Source organism: Marmota monax, unplaced genomic scaffold, assembly GCF_021218885.2.
Source record: "Marmota monax isolate L192 unplaced genomic scaffold, Marmota_monax_Labrador192_F-V1.1 WCK01_AAM20220418_F8-fsc00052, whole genome shotgun sequence".
Taxonomy (NCBI): Eukaryota; Metazoa; Chordata; class Mammalia; order Rodentia; family Sciuridae; genus Marmota; species Marmota monax.
Window position 1 is genome coordinate 2,919,299 of NW_026693473.1, and position 21,885 is coordinate 2,941,183.

At 33.3% G+C, this 21,885-nt stretch overlaps 1 protein-coding gene across 9 annotated transcripts in view; it reads right to left on the reverse strand.

Moving 5' to 3' along the window:
- The window catches only part of Golgb1 (golgin B1), a 68,739-nt gene that overhangs the window by 27,555 nt on the left and 19,299 nt on the right, over positions 1–21,885 (reverse strand). For 6 of the 9 annotated variants that reach the window (XM_046457800.2, XM_058583485.1, XM_058583486.1 and 3 more), the window contains 6 exons: positions 17,839–17,961; positions 16,619–16,732; positions 13,142–13,544; positions 11,855–11,970; positions 3,631–3,745; positions 1,032–1,105 (listed from right to left, as the gene is read on the reverse strand). In XM_046457800.2, the coding sequence (XP_046313756.1) occupies positions 1,032–1,105; positions 3,631–3,745; positions 11,855–11,970; positions 13,142–13,544; positions 16,619–16,732; positions 17,839–17,961 (945 nt within the window). Of the gene's footprint in view, positions 1–1,031; positions 1,106–3,630; positions 3,746–11,854; positions 11,971–13,141; positions 13,545–16,618; positions 16,733–17,838; positions 17,962–20,455; positions 20,594–21,885 lie in introns of all 9 variants that reach the window. The other 3 variants (XM_046457807.2, XM_058583490.1, XM_058583489.1) reach the window with 3 other exon arrangements.

Genomic DNA, 21,885 nt, shown 5'->3' on the forward strand with positions numbered 1-21,885 from the left:
TCAGATAAACTGCCAGAATCAAATCATCAAAAATCAGCTCTGCTGGCACTTGGGCATGAAATTATGGACTTATTGGGCAAATAACCAAATTATATAAACATTACTGTGTTAGGCTTTTCAACCCATAAATATTATTTCTAAAATTATTTTGTTGAGAAAGAAAAATGAGTGAATCTCAAGACAGATTTAATCAGCATTTTATTAAAAGGACTTCGGTGCAGGGCACACAATAAAATCTCCACCTCTGCCAATAACAACATTTTTCCCTTAAGGAAAAGTATGCCAACTTGATGGGAAAATAAACATAAAAAAATAAAGCACGTAACTGTTGAATAATGCAATGGCCAACAAGCTCTGCAGCCCAACTGGCTGGGTTTACATCTTAGCTCTGCCACTTTTACTAACAGTAGCTGGCAAACAGTAAGTACTCAATGAACATTAACTATCATCTTGACATCATTCTCAGTTACTGAGTAAGAAAAAGAGATTCAATCTTCTGAATTATTCATTAATTTAAGAAAAGTTATATCATCATTTTTTCATGAAAACTATTTTAATAATTTAAAATTTATTTTTTACTTTCTTCATTACCTATATCAGACTTAAATTTCTAGAGATCAAAACTGAACGCAATTATTTAGCACAGGGGAAAAGTTTCTCTAAATCAACAGAATGATATTAAGCAGTCATATATTTCTTATAATAACTTTCAGGTTATAAAAAGCTCCATTTTCCAAAGGTGCCCTGCCAACTGGGGGAAGGATGGGGAACCTAAGAGATTTTATTTAATCTCCACTGAGAAACTTTTCTGAGATTGACAAAGAAAAAGCAATGGCTACTATAGTTGTATTGCTTTAGGACAAAGAATTCCAAATCTTCTCATGTACATGAGTACATGAGAAATTCTAACCATTGTGAATCTCTGAAACAGACCTCACCCCATGTAATTCTCTGTTGACACTACAAAGATTTGAAGCTATCTCCTCTTAACTTAGTTCTTATTCTGGTTATACTAAGAATGCACCACTTACCTCACGGACTTCACTGTCTGCCTCCTCAGTTTTATTCTGAGTCTTCAGAAGAGTAATCTGAGAAGACAGTTTTTCTGCAAGTCACAAAATAAAATCTTTAGAAAATATATGGAGTGTTTGAGAAAACAGAGACACAATCACATTTGAGATGCATGAAATAGATTATGAAGAAAAATAAAATAGTTCTGGGGAGATGAATAACTTGCTTTATTAAAATAAAGAAGAAGCAAAAGAATGAGATAAAACAGAGAATAGAGCTAGGTGATGATAATGAGCCTGCACGAAGCATACTAAGTAGTGGAAGGCTTAAAAGAAGGAGGGCACCAGGGCATGGGAGATGAAGCAGTTATTTCTATAGCATAATCTGGAGCTCTGAGGCAATACATTTGCCTTAATTTATCCATAATTCTATTGTGTTCAAATATATGTTTTGTATTAATTATAATGTCCTCAGTATTCTTTTTTATACATTCATCAAGACTTTAAATTTTTGCACTAAATGGAAGCTATCCAATCTCCTGAACAGTCAAATGAGGAAACAAAGAAATAACATGATGTGAAGAGGTTAAATGGCTAGTTTACAGAGAGCTGGGATCAGAATATAGGTACTAGCAATGTGTACATCTTAACAAAAGTAGTAATACCTTGGAAAAGAAAAATATTGTGCAGTGATATTAATAACTTATTAATAATAAGCATACTTTTTACACAACATCCAAATGTTTTAACATTTGGGTGCTCATCCTTTGACTCCGCTTATTCTCCAATCTTCTCTTGTACTACTGCCCCTTTTCTGTTCACTATACTTCAAAAACACTGGCCTTCTTTCTGTCTGCAAAATGTCAAGTTCATCCACACCTCAGGACATTTGCACAGCTCTTTCTTTTCTGCTCAAAATGTTCTTTGCTTAGCTCTTTGCATGGCTGACTCCTTTAATTGTTCAGGTTTCAAGTCCCCAGAAAGGCTGACCCTGATCTCTCTAATTCTGCCTTGTCCCAGGGATGCTTGCAGTGTCCTGTATAATTTTTATTCTAATACTTATTACTCTCTGAAATGGTCTCAAACACATTTCCAACCTGTCTCCTCCTTTAATATGATCACAGGTATATCCTTAGCAACTAGAATAGTTCCTGGCACACAGGAAAGGTACCACAGACATTGGCTATATGAATGAAGGCAAGAATATTTATGAAGCAAATGAACCTACAGTATATTCAGACACTTTACAATTTTATTTGAGTGGGGGTACAATGATAGAATTGGCAGTACAAAAGTGAATTGAATATAACATGACACATAAAGCAAAGATAACCTATGAGAGCAGACACAAAAGCCACTACCCAATGCCTTAAGGCTAATGATCCCTTCAGGAAAGAGAATGGAACTCACACCATACCTCCAAACCATGTGGAAGCCACATGAACAGGGTAGGGACTGTTAGCAAAACTGTAAAATAAGCATCATGATTAAGGTCTCAAAGAAGTACTTTGAGTGGGTTAAATAAGTGAGCTGAACATGTGGCTTTCTTTGCTTATGGTGGGAATAGGTTAATCAGGGAGCATAATCTTCAGTTTAGGGCTAAGTGGAAAATACAAAATGGCTATATTGAATATATTGACTCTAGAGTTTAATAAGTTTTACAAACTTTACTTGGTATTCATTCTTACTCCTAGAATATAAAGCTTAGTAGTCAGTTATTCTAGGATAAATTAGATCAGCAAAGCATTAATATTTATATGCTACTAATCCCATAAGGTCCTTGTGAAGCAGTCAAGTGGAAGAAATGATATGTCTTCATTCTTACTAACTGTTCACATAAAGTTCCATATAATAAAGTGCTAACAAGTTCAGTACAACCCAAGAAAACTATTCAGCAGCCACTGTTTGCTGATACTCTACTAGTTTTGGGTAAAGAAAAGATTTTTTAAAAATTTAAGAATTGCCTCTTCCCTTAAAGAGCTCATAATTTATACTTTGAAGAGCTTATAATGTAATAAAAAGACATGCATATAAATAGATAATTCTAATATAACATTAAAAGTATGCAAAGATATTACGGAAGCATAAAAATACATTTAACCCAGGAAAAGGGCTAAATTGCTGAAAAACAATGCTCAGGCTGAGACTGAAGTTAACCAGATAAAGAAAGGGGTCAGATTCTAAGCAAAGTATGGCATGAGCAAAAATCAGAATGGAGTATACCTTTAAACTTTTATTGATAATGATTGTTAACTTATTCCACAAATTTATTACTAAGAATGTCCTTCCTTTCCTCATTTTCCCTATTTAAAAATTCACTATCTTATTAAGGTTCTGTTCATTCATATACCCTAGAAGATATCCTGACTATTTCCAAATGAATTTAAATTATATAGAAATTCCACAGTATTTATGGCTCATAGTGCAAACTTTGTACAATCACTGGCTCTATGCTCTAATTATTCAGTGTGTATTAATTTTAACTTTGAAAACTATCAGCTGTGCTAAAATCTTTACTATCATAGAATCAGAAAATCTACATGTTACACATGTATAGTAGTAAGAATAGAGGCACTTGAGAGATAAGGAGAGAGAATTATGGTTTTTATTTAATACATACCATTCTCAGCTTTCAGCTCCTCCAGCTCTATAGAACTAAGGAGTAAGGCTCCCTTTTCATTCTCTAGCTCTACCACTCTCTTCTGCAAAGAGGCAATAGTCTCCTCAGTGACTGCCTAAATTGTGGAAAGACAACAAGTTAATGATTCTCCAATAAAAAACACTTACACTAATGCCCAGCTAACCTCCAGCATTTTTGTCTTCTAAAAACTCTCCAACCATGGCAATATTTTAAAAATAGCATCTACTTCTCTGCCTAGGTAATCTTTGAAAGAATGTTTCTCTACCTGAAGATAGAGAAATAAAATATTTCACACCAACTTTCAGTTTATTGGTTTTCTGAATGTAAGACTGAAGCCTGAATTACAAAGATAGAAATCTCAAGTTTATTGTGTAGAAAGAACATTTTTAGGTTTGTGAGTAACAGTGTAAGAGTAGATTAATGTCACCAAGCAACAAGGCCTCTCTCCTAGAGAAGAACGAACATGAAGAAGGAAACCTCAAAAAGGAAACAGAGGGAAAAGGAACATATGCTTCTTAAGAAAGGAAGAAGAACCTTCATTCCTTTTTGGTTTGGTTTTGTTTTTCATATACAATAAAATTCTCCTGTGCTTAATTTATGAATCCAGAATGTTAGGTTTTCCCAATGACAAGCATATAACTAAATATGCTACATCTTTAGCTTTATATCTCTCTAAGGGGATTACTCTATGCAATTTTTCACAGAATTGTGAAATTTTTAAGCCATAAGAGTTTTTATGGCATACCTGACTCCAAACGTTCATTTGATGACTAAAAAATAGCAAGAAATGAGCTTAGGGTTTTTTATGGCTTTAACACAGAAGTTCCCAGTTTGTATTACATAAGGCATGTAAAACTCTAATAGAATAGCCAGGGGTATTTATGGCTTGAAGGATAAGAAGAAATACATTGTTGCAGACACACTGCCAGAATATATTTTTGGCACATCAGGGAAATTAGACAGAAGAAAAAGACTATTTGCAAGAAGGAGCTCTAAATTCTATGTACAAATTTAGTTCAAATTTCTGACTGAACAATGAACAGTGTATTTTCAGGACTGACTCAAAGCAGTCAGCTAAGGCAAAAAAACTAAACTGAGTTTTTAGTGGCTTTTTATCACAGGTCAGAGCTTGTAATATGAGTCCAGGTTGCTGGATGATAAAAAAATAATAAAAAATCTTCAGAATTTTATAAATAGCAGAATAGACTCTTAAGAACAAAACATATCCAGGATTCTATATAAAATCACTCATCAAAAAAAAAAAAAAAAAAAAAACAACAACAAATAAAAGGAAAATGTGACTCATTCTCAAGAAAAAACAATCAACAGAGACTAAACACAAAATAATGTAGACTTTGTAGTTATCAAATAAGGATTTTAAAGAAGCTATACTTAGGGCATAAATTAATATATTCATATTGGGGCTGGGGTTGTAGCTCAGTGGTAGAGTACTTGCCTAGCGTTTTTGAGGCACTGGGTTCGATTCTCAGCACCACATACAAATAAATAAAATAAAGGTCCAACAACAAGTAAAAAATGTTTTTTTTTTTTTAATTAATATGCTCATATTGAATGAAAAGATTTGAAATCTTTAGTTTGGACAAAGAAACTTTACAAACAATTTGAAATTCTAGAACAACAACAACAAACCAAACCTGAATACCTGAAATGAAAAATTCAATGGATAGATTTAATGGTAGAAGAAAGATGGCAGAAGAAATCTTGGTAAACCTGAAGACAGATCAACAGAAATTATCAAATCTAATATTAAAAAAAATGAACACAACCTTAGAGACATGTGGGACAATATTAACAGATTCAACATAACTGTAAATAGAATGCCAGAAGAGAAGGAGGACAAAATGATCAGGAAAAAAAAAACATTTCAAGAAATCACTAAAATTTTCCCAAACACAAGGTTACATGAAACAAACTCAAGAAAAAGCAAGAATATCACAAAGAAAACTACAACTAAGTACATCACAGACAAGAATAAAGAGAAAAGTCTTAAAATATCAATGGAAAAATGATACTTTCCATACAGAGGAACAACAATTTGAATGTCTATAATCAATTGTTGGAGGGGGAAAAAGTAGGTCAGAAGATAGCGGTATTCTTTAATGTCCTGAGAGAAAAACAGTCAATAGAGAATTATTCAGTAACAAATATCATTCAAGAATAAATGCAAAATAAACACATTTTTACATAAGAGAAATCTACGAGAATTTTATTATTAACAGCCCTGACTGCAAGGACATTGTAGGCTATTCTAGAGGCCAAAGAAAAATTATATGAAATGGACATAAAAAAACTATCTCCAGCAAATGGCTGTAGTTCACAGAATATCAGATAGGAGATCTACAGGAGGCTCCAAAAAGTATTCAGCATAAGAGAGGGAAAAGCATTGCAAATGATAAATATGTGGATAAGTATTAAAGATAGATAATATATTTTTTTAATATTTAAATGTTAAACTTGAGTGCTGGGGCTTATAGCTTTTAATATAATATATACAGAAACTAAAGATAGGATAAAAGTTTCTACATTTTAAGTGAAGAGGTACAGAGTATTAGCTCTAAGGCTGAAAGGCTAAGAATATATATCATACTTTCTAGAAAAACAACTTCAAAATTCTTTTGTAAAAAGATATAGCTAAAAATCCAATAGAAGGTTTTTGCTTCCACTGAAACAACCAAAACAATATAGGGTGAAATAATGAAACAAAAGCTTTTAAAATACTGGAACAGTGATCCTTTAGAGGCTAGAACCCTACAAACTTAATGCCATAAACGAGTTTCCAGGCTATCTGCTCCAAAAAGGGGGAAGCCAGGCAGAACCTGTGAAGTGACACAGCCATAATGATTAAAACTTCAAGCCCAAAGATTCAAAAGGCTCAATGAATCCCAAGAACAGGAAGTATGACTAAAACTATGCTAAAGCACAACTCAAGTACTCAAAACCAGTGATAAAATCCTACAGCGGCCAGGGGAAAAGAGGGAGAAGAAGGAGGATAATAAAATTCTTGTCAAAAACAAAATGCAAGAAAGAAGATAAATAAACTAATATCCTTAAAGTATTGAAAAGAAAAAAAATCCTGTCAATTAGAATTCTATAGTTTGCAAAATAGCTTTAATAAGGTCAAGATAAAGATGACTTCAGTCATACAAGAGTTATAAGAACCAGTCATAACATACTTTCACACAAACACATAAGAACACACCCATACCCACACATAAAAGTCAAAGAGAGTTCATTAGGCAGAACCAGACCAGATGGAAATTTGAAGGCAGGGTTTGGCAAATTTTAGAGGCCTTCCACACTTGTTTCAGTAAATACAATTTCATGGAACACAGCTACAATCATTTGTTTACTCTTACTCTTCTGCTCTTGCTCTGCAACAGCAGAATTTAACTGCAACTAAGACTGTATTCTCCACAAAGCTTAAAACATTTAGTATTTGATCCTTCACTGAGAAGATTGTCAACTACTGATTTATCCCCAAGAATGAAAAATGTCAGAAATGGTAATTGCAATAATGGCTAAATTTACTTTCTTGTTATCTGAATTGCCTTAAAAGATTAAAAAAAGACCCTTTATTTGCAGTAGCCAAAAACACAACACTTCAAAACTGTCCATCAATGAGTAAATGGCATGTACAAGTTACTCAACAATACAATGGAATGATTTTTCAAATGGAATAGACTGACTCTCAAAATACGTATGCTGAGTGAAAGAAGCCAAAAATAAATAAAGAAAGAAAAATTCTAAAAAATTAAAGCTTTAATGACAGAAAACAGATCAGAGGTTGCCTGGGTTGGGTGAGATTAAAAGGGGGCAGAACAAAACTTTTGGAGATGATGAGTATGTTCATTTTTTTCATAGTGGTGAAGGCTTTGTGTGTTACATACAGGTTAAAACTTGTCAAATTGTATATTTCAAAGATGTACAGACTACTATATATAAAATATGTCTCTGGATCTGTCCAAAGGGAGAAAGGTCAATAAATGAAAATAAAATATGAAAAATTCACATGAATATATGATAAAAATTGTTTTGAAAATGTTAGCAAATCAAATTCAATAATAGATGAAAAGGATAATGTTTCATGACCATGTGAGGTTTATTCCAATGATGTAACATTGTCTTAATATTAAAAAATTGAATTACTAAGTGAATAAAAGAAAATAATCTATATGGTCATTTCAATACATGTAGAAAAAGCATTTGACAAAATTGAATACCAATTCTCAGTGAAATAGGAATAGAAGGGAATATGTCCTCAAATTAAAAAAGGACATTTATGAAAAATCTACAACAGCTGGTAAATGGATGAAAATGAGAGAACATCATGTTTAGTGAAATAAGCCAGATTCAAAAAAAATAAGGATTGAATGTTCTGTTTGATAGAGCAAAATAAGGAAGAAAAAAGGGAGGGGGAATACCATGAACATAGAAGGGAGATCAGTGGAAGAAGATAGAGGGAGAGAAAAAGGGGAAGAACAGCGGAATGAAATTGACCAAATTATCCTATATACATACTGAATATACCACAGTGAATTTCAACTTTAAGTATATCTAGAAAGCATCATTTAGAAAAAACTATAAATAAATAGAAAGAAGACCAGTAGAGGAAAGGGAACAGGGAGAGGGAGAAGGGGAGAGAAAGGAAATAGCAGGGACTGAAGTAGAGCAAATTATATTGTATGCATATGATTATGTCAAAAAATGAATCCCACCATGATGTATAACTCTGATGCACTAATAAAAATATTTAAAAATATTAAGAACAATGGAAAAAGGTCTAGTCTTGTTACTTCTATTAAATAGTGAATGAATGTATAAAGATTAGAAAGAAGTAAAACGTCTTTATTTGTAAATGACATGATTATTTACGTAGCAAATTGTAACAAAGCTACAAAAACGTATCAGAACTAATAAAATAAACTTATCAAGTTCACAGACTGGAAGGCTAATAAAATTCAATTATATACTTACATATTAGCATTCAGTTGGAAAATGAAATTAAAATAATTTCATCTAAAATAATAAAAAATCTGAACTATTTTAAAATAAATTTTGAAAGGTGTACTACTTTTCCAATGAAAACTATAAAACAAAGTAAAGATCTAAATAGTAAAGAGATACACTATATTCATAAATTTAAAAGTTCAGTAGTGTTAAGACGTCAATTCTCAAACTAATCAACAGATAATACCAATGCTAATTCAAAATTCCAACTGGACTTTTTAAAAAATAGGATTTGAAAAGCTGAACATATGATTTATGTGGAAATGTAAAGAACCTGGAATAATCCAAGCAACCTTGAAAAGAACAAAGTTGGAGGACTTTACTACCTGACTTCAAGACAAACTATAGTAACGAAGCCAATGTTAACACTGGCTTAAGGACTGACAAAAGATCATGAAACAGAATAGAAAGTTCATATGCGGACCTATTAATCTTTAATTTTCATTAAAGTTACCAAAATAATAGAATGAGGAAAGTCTCTTCAAGAAATGGTACGATAATAATTGGTATCCATATGAGGAAAAAAAAAAAAAAACTCAACCAAAAAACCTCTGAACACCATACACAAGAATTTATATAAGGTTCAGACACTTAACTGTGAAAGCTAGAACCATAAATTTGTGGAATAAGACATAAGAGAGTATCTTTATGACTTAGCTCTAAGAAAAGGTTTCATAGTGGGGCACGGGTTGTGGCTCAGTGGGCAGAGCGCTTGCCTAGCATGCATGAGGCACTGAGTTCGATCCCCGGCACCACATAAAAAACATGCAAATTAAATAAAGGTATTGGTTCACCTACAACTAAAAAAAAAATAAAAATTAAAAAAAGGTTTCTTAGAACACAGAAATCCAAAACATAAGTAACAGACTTCATCAAAATTTTAAAATGTATGTTAATTCAAAGCCATTGCTATGAAAATGAATAGACAAGACACAATATGGGACAAATTTTTTACCAAACATATTTGATAATTGATTAACATTTGGAATATATAAATTATTCCTACAACTTGATAATAAAAAAATAAATAACTTGATTTTAAAAATGGGATCATTACTTGAACAGACACTTTACCAAAAGAAGATACACAAAATGGCCAAGAATCTCAAGGAAAAAAAAATTTCCACATCATTTAGAAATATAAACTCATAGAATGGCTAAAACTTTAAAGGATGACACTACCAAATCTGGAAGAAAATATGGAGCAACTAGAAATTTTATATAATAAAGGTGGGAATATAAAATGGGACAATCACTTTGGGAAAAGATCTGGTAGTTCTTTAAAAATATAAATACATATGTACTCTATGGCCCAGCAAATCTTCAACTAGTATTTATTGAAGATAAAATGAAAACATATGTCTACACAAATAGTGTGAGAATGATCACGGTAGCACAATTTACAATAGTCAAAGCATGAAAATGCCTAAGTGTCCATCAGTAGGAAAGTGCAGTACAGGGCTAGGGATGTGGCTCAAGCGGTAGCATGCTCGCCTGGCATGTGTGCGGCCCAGGTTCGATCCTCAGCACCACATACAAACAAAGATGTTGTGCCTGCCAATAACTAAAAAATAAATATTAAAATTGTCTCTCTACCTCTCTCTCTCTTTAAAAAAAAAAAAAGAAAGTGCAGTACAATCACACGAAAGGAAAACATATTATATTCATAAGATAGACCATTTCTCAGCAACACAAAACAAATTATGACACATACAACAATATGGATGGATCTCAAAATATGTTACGTGAAAGGTTTACACAATAAAGCACGTATTGTATGATTATATGATGTTATAAATAGACAACATTAATATGTGGTAAAAACCAAAACAAAAAACAGTAGTTGACTCTGGAGAAGGGCAGAGTTGACTACAAAAGAGTATGAGGAGCCAGGCAAGGTGGTGCACACCTTTAATCCCAGCGGCTTGGGAAGCTGAGGCAGGAGGACTGAAAGTTAAAAGCCAGTCTCAGCAATTGCCAGGCGCTAAGCAACCCAGTGAGACCCTGTCTCTAAATAAAATACAAAATAGGGCTGGGGATGTGGTTTAGTGGTCAAGGGTCCCTGAGTTCAATCTCTGGTATCCTCCCAAAAAGTAAAAATAAGAAAGAGTATGAGGATACCTTGTGGGATGATGGTAACAAGATATATCTTAGTAAGGATCTGAGTAACATAGGTGTACACATTTGACATAACTCAATGGCACCTTAAGATTTATGCATATAATAGCTTGTAAATTTTACTTCAAAAGAAAAAGAATTTTCTCAACTAGTATACCTCAACTATAAATAAATATTGAAATCTGGTCAATGATTTGCATGCTAAGATATTTAGAGATATATGTGCTGATTATTTTATACTGTGAAATGTATAAGAAATTAAAATGAATTGATGGACAAATAAATAGATAAATGGACAGTAGATAAAGCAAATGGGATAATGGAAGAGATTGGAAAGCATAGGTGCTAGAAACTAAGATGCAAAAATGTTTTTTTATTGGTGCATGGTACTGCCCAGGGACCACAGGACTCTGTTGCTGTATAGTTCTGTCAGTTTGAAAGGGTATCATCTTATAATGGAGGTGGATTAACCCAGTTATCCCAGCTTGGCACTAGCCAATTAGGATCATCCAACTAATTTGCCTTGTTGTCATATTTATGCTTAATAAGCAGCCTTCTGGTGATTATAATCTGGCTTTTTATAGAGATTTTTGTAAAAGTAAGGGAAAATATATTGGTTTATCAGCAATTATTTGGCAAGTCATTTTTTTCTGATAAATTTAATGGGAACAATACAATTTTTATAAAAGACATAAGTTTGATTATTCTGACTTATATACATTAACCCTGAAAAAAGTTCAGTCTACCAAAAACAAAGCTGACTTCTGAACTGGGAAAATTGATTATAAAAACAAAAATAATAATTCATCTCCAATACAGATTTTTAAGGCCTCAGAATAGAAGGGCTCCTGAGATTATAGACTTTGTTATCTACATTCTCATCATTCATCATTGAGACATTGTGTTAATGCTTTTCATGATTCATTTCATATAGAATCATCTCCCAAAAAAGCATCTTACCGGGCAGAAAAGACAGGTTTATGATGCTATTAGTTCCCGAGTAGAGATGCAGCAAAAACAAACAGATCATATTCATAAGAAATTCACATTTTATTACCTGTGTGCCCTCATCAGAAATATCTGGGAAAGAAGTCTGTGATGCATTTTCATGTTTTTGAAAGGTTGGTTTACTTAGAAATTGGTTAATTTCTTCAGATTTTTGCTGGAGTTGATCTATGAAAAAAAAACAAAAAACAAATAGAAGTTCTATCTGCTTCAAGTCTGAAATTTATTATTTAAAGTTATTATCTTCTAAGGATATATCATATACTGTTTACTAGTTCAGTGACCTTGATTACAACTGTGATGCTAAGGGCATTTTAAAAAACTGTCAATGTTCTTAAGGAAAAAAGGCAGTAAACTACTTCCTTCAAAGGTAAAATAAAATAGACCTAAGCATTTTTTTTAAAGTTTATTTTTCCTTTCCCTGTGAAAATGACTTTTGTGTATATTTTATCTCCTTCACTCTCCACTTAAGTGTTATTGGTCCCTTCAAGATCCCATGGAAAAAGTTTATAAACTCGAACCTGGTTTAGATAAGATAACAGCATGCTCATGCAACCATGTTATCATGTAATGCTTTCTGGCTGATACTCAGCTCTTCAATACAAATTGTCAATGTAGATCTTTCTAAAATCTTTCCTTCTATGATTGTTAACCAATCAGTAGAGGTTATAATTTGGGGAAAAGGACTAGTGAGATAGATTACCAGTATTGGGAGTTTCACTTTTTAATATAAACTTCTAAAATGTTCAAAATTTTAGAAACCTGTACTTTTTTTTTTGCTTTTTTAAATTAATTTGTATTGGTGCATTATAATTATACCTAATAGTGGGATTCATTATATCATTATGTGCATATGTAACAATTTGCTCAAATGCATTACTTTTATAACAAAGATACCTACAAGGTTTTCTTTGTACTTTCTTAAAGGATAAAAGTTTTTTCTTTAAAAGAAAATTTTACCTGTAGGAAAAGGATTGAGATTCACATTTGAAATTAATAATGACTCCATGCAATTTAGTTCCCTTACCTATGTACTTAGATCTGGCCTGAGTTTCCCACCCCTTTTTAGATCAGAGTCATGTTTTACACAGCATGCTGTTTAATATCTGAAACATCATTATCACCAGTTATTAGTACAGGAATTATAATATTAAGAAAGATTATTACTGAAGTCGGTGGCAGGAAAAAATGCAACAAACAGTTCAAAAGTGAAGTCTTTGCTAACCCTACTGATTCAAATGGTTTGAGCAAAAAATATCATTAACACATCTCTGAATATAAGAAGTATAAGCCACTAAAGTGCTAGAGATATGAACTTTAATAGCAATAAAACACTAACCTTCCAGCTGTTGAATGACCTGGGCTGACTTAACTGCCTGCTCATTCTTATCTTGGAGAAGTTTTAAATTTTCATCCTTTAGAGCATCACAGGCAGATTGTAGCTCTTGCTCAGTCTTTTGAAGATTCAAAATGCAAACAGTCTTCTCGTCTATTTCTGCTTTGTACTTCTGCTCCAAAGCAAAATATTGAGACTCCAGTTCAGCCTGGACTTGGCCTGCTTGTTCAATCTGTCCCATAAGGTGTTGCACCTCTTCCTGCAGGTTATGAAAGGATAATTTTCTCTCTGCCATTTCAAGTTCCATTTTTTCCTTCAGAACCATGGACTCTTGTCTTTCTATTTCCATAGTGTTCCTTAAAATATTATGTTCACTTTCCATCTGCTGTAACTGCTGAGAGAGACTCTAAGAAAAAAGATAAAAGCCCATGAGCCATAAATATATTCTTTCATTTCAATGAGCATAGTAGTCAAGTGTTTCTTCTAGGTGAAGGATGGAGCTAGGCACTTAGGAGACCAAACCTACTGGCTAAAGACCCTATATTTTTGCTTCTAGATACTTTTGACAGTTTGTACTCACATATCTTTTATTTTCTGCCTCTTCTATTAGAAAATAAGTTCCATAGGAAATGAACTTTGTCTGTTTTATTTTTATTGATCTCTAGCACCTAGCACAGTATATGCATAGAGTGGTACCTGATAAATACTGAATGAATCAATGAATCCAGTCCCTTCCCTCAAGAAACTCAAGAGTTCAAGGACACTGAAATAGATAAGTATAATACAAAATATTAAAGGCCATGAGAAGGGAAACTTATAAGGTATTAATATGAGCAGAGAAGAAGGATGGGTTAGGGTAGCCTTCTTAAAAGAGAGCCACCTAATGTAAGATTTAAATAGTGAGGACTCAACCAGGCAAGTGGGCACTAAAAGAGAGTACCTTCAGAGAAACAGGACAAGAAAAGCAGAGAGGCAAAGAAAAACAGGGTTATCAATGATGTTTGAAATTTGTAGCAGGTAAAGCTTTAGTAAGAAAAGGTAGGAGTCAAATCATAAGTATCTTTACACACCACATTATTAAGGGACTTTGAGGGACAGGAAGGAGAACAGAGGCAGAGAAAATCCTGTCATGCAAAAATGTTTTTCATACAAAAATGTTGAGCCAGAACTAGTCTACTGGTATTACTAATAAAGAGAATTCAAGAATTATTTAAGAGGTAAAAATCAAGAAACTTAATAATCATTTAAAAAAATCTTTTTTGGTGTTGGAGATTGAACCCAGGAGTGCTTTACCACTGAGCTCCATCCTCAGAGTCCTTTTTATTTTTTACTTTTGAGACAGGGTCTTGCTAAGTTGCTGAGGCTAGCCTTGAACTTGCAATCCTCCTGCCTCAACCTTCTGAGTGGCTGGGATTACAGGTGTGTGCCATAGCTCTTGGTGCTTGCTAATTAATTAATTGTAGGGGTTAAAGAACAAGGAAGGGGAAAAAAGCCTAATGAGTTTTATTATTTTAGGTAAATGGTTCATTAAGAGAGGAAATATGATTAAAAAAAAGGTTTTCTTTGGTTTTTGTTTGTTTTTAATATATTTTATTTTTGATTGACATATAGTAATTATATATAGTTATAGGATACAATGTGACAATTCAATATATATATATATACAATATGTAATGACCAGATCAAGGTAATGGTCATATCTATCACCTCAGAGATCACTGAGGGATTTGTGGGATACCCACATATTGGAAGGGAACTGGATATATATCAAATGCACTGGGAAGATAAAATTTTGGAGATATTAGTGGCACTAGGGATGCAGTCTTACCATCTACCATGAGAGGGAAAGTGAAAAGAATGCATTTAGTGACAATACAGGACTGAGTCTGATATACTGGGAAACACAGTTAAATGGGTAGGAAAACGAAAAGAAGTCAATGAAGTAAAAACAAACAGAAAAGCTCCAGAAATGTAGGAAAAGAACCAACATAATGCCAAGTTCTAACAGTCAAGGGAATGAAAAACTTCAAGGAATAAGTAATTAATAGTAACAAATATTGAAGAAGTGTTTTATGACTTTAGAATGATTTCAGTAGACAATATTGAATAATTTTATCTATTACACATATTACACAATTATTTTATCTATTACACATAAATATGTGCCAAACACTGTCTTAAGTACTTTTACTATTTCAGGTGATCCTGTGTTATGCCCATGATATAAATACTTTTATACCCATTTTACCAATCTGAAGCCTACCAAATTGGTTTGGGGCATGTATGAGTTCTCATGCCTGAACTTCTTCATTTTACAAAATGTAAATGATAAGAGTACCTATTACATAGGGTTGTTATGAGGATTCATAGTACAACTAATATGTAATTTTCCAGAAGATATATAGATGTAATTATCTGTGTGTGATGCCTAAAAAGTGGCACAACTGGAATTTAAACTTCATTATCTAATGGCAGTCTGAGAGGGGATTTGGGGTCAGGACATGGGTTTTATGAGGATGGAAGGAAGGGGAACATGTTTCTAAGCAAGAGAGAAATCCTGCCTCAAGAAAGAGAGTTGAAGACTAGGAGACAGGATTGGCTGACTTTCTCCAGCAGCATGCAGCGCCCAAATGAACAAGCAGAGATTGTGGGCTATAGCACCAATTCTGCATTATGATTTGACTACTTGCATGTTATACAACAAGGAATCTAATGTCTGTAAAGTAGTCCAAATGGTCAAGCATGGGTCCAAAGAGGAAAGAGAGAGGCAAAAGAAGTAGCACGCTGGAGGAACAAAGTGGAAAGATCCTTGGTTCTTAACAAGAATGAAGTTCAGGACAGTATGAGAAAGGAAATGACAGGATGCATTATAATCAGGGAACAGGATACTTGAATTTTTAAGATTTTAGAATATAAAAATCCTTGATCATCTTTAGATTCAAGGGAATATTACATAATGAGATTACTTCAATCCAACTGACAAAAACAGGCAAAGAAGAGACGATATATAATGCACAAGAATTCATTTAAGACAGCAAAGGGGAAAGGTGATCAAAAAGGAACTCATTAGAGGAAAATAGGACATTCTAGAGAAAGTAGGACTCTGGACCTAAAACGAAAAGAGCAACAATAATGATGTGGAATGTAAGCTCCACAAGGTTGAGAACTGTATTTGTTTTGCTCATCATTATACCACCACCACATAATCAGATATATTTACTGAAAAAAAAAAAAAAAAGGTACCCATTCTCTAAAGGCTTATAACAGGCTTTTTTCCCTTCTTCTTCTCTTTGGTACTAGAGACTGAACCAGAGGTACTTTATCACTGAACTACATCATCAGTTCTTATTTATTTAATTTTAAGGCAGGGTCTCACTAAGTTGGTTAGGTCTACAACAGGCTTTTAGACCTGCTTCTTAGCAAATTAAAGTGGAAAAGAATAGCCCCCTGGTAGGCAGTGAAGATCACATAAGACAGTACCTGATTTCTCTGCTCAGCAGCAGTCAGTTCCTGCTGTAGCAAGTCCACTACCTGAGCACGGCCCGACAGGGCTTCTTCATGCTCTTCAAGCTTCCTCTGCAGCATCTTCAATTTCTGTAAAAACATTTTAGACACAATGTGCTAACAAATGAGCACTATTATTTTTATACCTTTCAAAATGTCATGTAGATTTATACATTTCAATTTCTTAATGTAGAAGATGATCAACTAAAGAGGGGACACCAGCATGCCATGCTCCCCATCCAGCAGCAACAAAGAATCTCCAAAATGTCTTCCCAGAGCTCAGACAACCACCGAAGTCAGAAATGAGCAAGTCCCTGAATTATAGAGCCTTCTAATAATTATAGGAAAATGACACATTTTAAAATCCACTTTCAAAATTACATAGTTCATGTCTTGTGCCTAAATAATATTGGTAACATGTATATCTCACCCACCAAAAATAACATTCTCTGCAGGCAAGAACCATTTCTCTTCTAGTTTCATGCACAGAGTAGGCACTTGAAAAATATGTGTTGAATACATGTATGCAAATAATGTTCTACTTAAACAAGTATTATATTCTGAAACTTTACTTAGTGGTACATTCTGAAAGATTGCTTAGAACTTGGAAGAAGTTGCACTCAAAAACAATTAAAATGGATCAAACAACAAGTGCCACTGGAGTGCCTTTCAGTACCATACTATACTACACACTAAATGAAAACAAATACCTCTGAGTTAGTAGATGGTGAATTCAAATACAATGAAGTCAATTTTCAAAATTTATTTAAGGAACATTTTAAAAAATACTGATAATAAAGGACTTCACAGTTTCAAAGTACTTCTTTTTTGTCTTCAATTTTTTCCAAGTTTAAAATTGACTTCATTGGTTTAAAGATGTGAATCAGGTTTTTAATGCACGAAGGCAGCTGCAATCAGCCAAACCAAAGAAAAACCAAATTCTGACTACCACACATATTCCCCAATTAAACTCTGCTTTGGTGTTCTAACAACCTTATTAGAGGGGTAAATGGCAAAATAAGGGTAGGGAAAATAATGTGCAACAGAAGACAAAGACACCAAAAAGAAGCCAATAAGGAGCACACCAGGACCCAGTGAAGAGTAGTGGGGAGGGGTAGTAGTTGAAATGCGGCTGTGATGTCTTGATTAAATGTTAACTGAAATGACAGACATTCTACTGCGTTTGAGAAACACACCTGTTGCATCTCTGTTTCCACATCTGCCTGGGTTACTAACTGAAGAAGCTCATCTTCATGAAGACGAATTTGTGTTTCAAAGCGGGCATCTTTCTCTCGGACCACCTGCTGCATGGAACTCAACTGAAGATACACACCAGAGAAACTATGCAAGTTATACTTCCGAGTATTTCACAAAAAACTTACAGACTACTCTCCAAAGACAGACACTAAGAATTTACACACAAGTTTTTTAAAATTCAGTTTTAAATGTCAAAGATGAGAATGCTGGAAGAGAGAAGGGCCTGGTGGTACTTTCAAATGAGAGGAAGCCTAGTATCAAATTCAGAAGTCAGTCTCAATAAAACTCTATTAGAAATTATATTTTCATGGGTGGTAGAAATGTTTTAAACATACAGGTATATTTTTTAAAAGTTCTCAAAGATTAGAACATTAAATATAAAGTTAGACTTCTATTAAACTCTGGATACTTCTTTGAACATCACACTCATGCTCAAAAATATCCAATGACATTCTCATGCCTTATAAGTGAAAATTCAATCTTTTATTCGAGAGTCTCTATAATTGAAAATATAAATTTATCTTTCCAGTCTTATTTTCAAAGACTTGCTTCTACCAAAGAATTCAGTGTGCTTCCAAACCCATACCACCTTTGCAAACAGTTATTTTCAGATGACATTACTTACAGGCTTCTAGATCATGCTCATTTGGCCTTTTACAGGATGAAGTGGAAATAAATGAATGATTGTGAGCTGCTGGGCATCAGTGTTTTTGTTTGGCTTTACGCTGTGATGTCTATTCATTCTATGGTTGAGCATGTTGACCAGATCTTAGTTTGCCCATTTTGCATTAGTCCTTTACCTATTGCTGATTTCTTAGTTGTAAAACCTTAACTTTGGCTCATTTCTTGATAGTTTAACAAAAAACCCTTATGATTTTTTGATTATTGAAATTATGAATTCATTATGAATTTGGAATTCTGTGTTTTAAGCATGCAGGCATTCGAGTCTTTCCCTAGCCAAAGACAGCTAACTATCTTTTCCTTAAATGTACTGGATATATATCTTCTCTGAGACTACTCACACTCTTCTCCATGACTAGAATGCCTTTCTCCAGCTCTTATAGAATATTATCTATTCTCATGGTGTTGCTGAAATCCCAACTTTTCTATATAACTTTCCATAACTGTCATGCTCACAATAACATCTTTTACCTCTCAAAATAATTTGTTTGTAATGTTGCTTGCTTTGACATTTATTTGGAATTTCTTACATTATCATAAATCTGTTAATATAGTTATATATCTTGGCTTTCCATAATTTAAGCAAATTATAGGTAAAAACCATGTATTGTATTTCTCTATATGATATGTGTATGATACTACATAAAAAGGACATAATGAAAGCTAGTAAGATAAAATTAAGGACTTCAGTATATATAATTTTAACAATTTATACGACAGGTATTATGGTTTGGATGTGAGGTGTCCCCCAGAAGCTCACGTGTGAGACATGCAAGAAGGTTCAGAGGAGAAATAATTGGGTTTTAAGAGTCTTAACCCAATTAATCCTGAAAGGGATTAACTGAGTGGTAGCTGAAGTGGTAGGGTGTGGCTGGAAGAGGTGGGAATTGGGGTGTGGTTTGGGGTATATATTTTGTTATCTTCAGAGTGATATCTCTCTATCTTTCTCTCTCTCTGCTTCTTGATCACCATGATGTGATCTCTCTCTCTCATCATGAAGTTGTATCTTACCTCAAGCCCCAAGGAATGGAACCAGCCTTCTATGGACTAAGACCTCAGAAACCATGAGCCCTAAATAAACCTTTTCTCCTCTACAGTTATGCTGGTCGGGTCCTTTAGTCATAGGAGCAATAAAGCTGACTAAAACAATAGACCATTTATAAATAAAAAGGCACCACTAATAACAAGTTACCAATATATCTGATGGGTAAGATTAGCTATGTGAAAAAGTACTTCATGGATAGAATGTGTGAGTCAAAAGCATTCCCAAAGGAAAAATATGGGTGTGGGTGGTCAACTAGAAAATTTAGAAAAATAGAAAGCGTTATGGATGTCAGTCTAAACAGTCAGGTCTTAGTGGCAGAAATAAATAAGATGAATGTCATATACTACTGCTGTTTAACAAGGAATCACATACCTACATAACTTTCTTATTACATGCCTACTAAGTAGCTTTCTGATTATAATTTACCTTCCCACTAAGATTCTATTGTATGAAAAGAATGGACCTAATTATTTGTATTTCTTTTGGCTTATTAGTCTTTTTTGAACTTATTATAAAGCCCATTCCTAAGAGACCATGCTATTAAAATCAAGTATTTGGATCTGTAAAACTAATAAACAATCATCAATTAGCCTATGGCAAACACATCAAGGTAAACAACACTTTTTGAGAGTTTCTAGTGTTCCCTAATGACATACTTATGTACTTACCTAATTTCTTCTATTATCACACCCTTCTAATTTCTACTTTTAACACTCTAGCTACTATTCTTTCACCTACTAAAATTTAAAAAATAACTGTCTGAATTGACTTGCAATGTAAGAAATGGTGATGGACTGAAATATCATAACTTTTTATTCTAATAAAGGTACTTCTTCCCCTTCCTGTGCAGCTTGCTCTGCCTGTGTCTGGCTGAGCTGGGCTTGCAAAGTGCTAATGAGTTCCTCCTTCTCCTGGAGCTGTTGCTTCATCATTACAAATTCCTCCATTTCTGTAGAACTTTTATCAAACTGAAAATATAGAAGAATTAAAGTATTTATTTAAAGCAAAAGGTTTAGCATTCTTAATTCTTTGACCTTCCTTTCTTATTTATCCTAAATGCCTACCATATTTCCTTCTAATTTTCACTTAACACAAAAAAAGAATTGCGTTGTGAATTTAAAAAAGAAATTATCAAAAATTATTTGTCAGAAGAAGACAGAAGTGATAGAAATTTTTTTTTCAATTTCTATGCCTCACATAGAAAAAGACAGTAAATTAGACAGCAAAATAAAAAAAACATGGATAATATTTACAATAAAATTAGGAAGATAGTTCTACAAACCCTAAAACATAAGGAAGTAAGGATAAACCACTAAAATCTACAAGACCTGCATAGTATTAGAGTTTGCATAACAGGAAGAAGATGGAGGCAAAGGGACATCTGATGGCCCTGAGAACAGGAAAACTCCAAAATAGCCAAAAAGTATTGCTGGAATGGACAGCTGGCAAATTTTAGAATAGCAACAGGGCTCTTCCATTCTTCAATCTGAATAAATGCAAGGGGTCCGTCCACAGTAAGGAGGACTAACAGGGCTAGACGAATTTAGCCCCTCTGGTCTCTCAAAACTGACTCATCAGGGCTCCCTTCTAAGACCTAGACATATACTCTGAAGAAAATACTCACTAATGAAATAAAAATTAAGCAAAGCTGGGGAATGCAGCTCATCACAGAGTGCTTGCCTAGAATGTGTGAGGCCCTGGGTTCAATCCTCAGCATTGCACAAAAAATAAAAAAATAAAAATTAAGACTAGGGATAATAGAAACAGAAAAAAGAGAATGGTATAATTCAGCACCAACTAACCTCATAAGGCTATATAAAGGAATAAGAAATACAACTAATGTGAAAAATTTTTCTTCTTAATATTTAATTTTAACTAAATTTAAAACTAAAGTATAAATTATTTTTCAATAGTTTTGTTTTGGTATGACTATATTTACTTTATCTGTTGTATAGAATAAGATATTGTTGGGGTGTTGTTCAAGTAACAAGCATACATATATTTGGTATCAATAGAATGATGCGGTTTCAATAGTTTTCTACACACCTATACAGTATTGTGACATTACATAGGTAATAATTTGAATACTTAATGCAGATAGTTTGGGTAAATAGTTGATACCAAAATAAATCACAATTGGTAGTTAAATTGAAATATATACATTTATTATTACTTTAATTATAACTAAATTATTTTTTCTAGTTCAAAAATCAGTATAGTTTAAAATGAAGGCAGACTACTGATGTATATATAATTCATT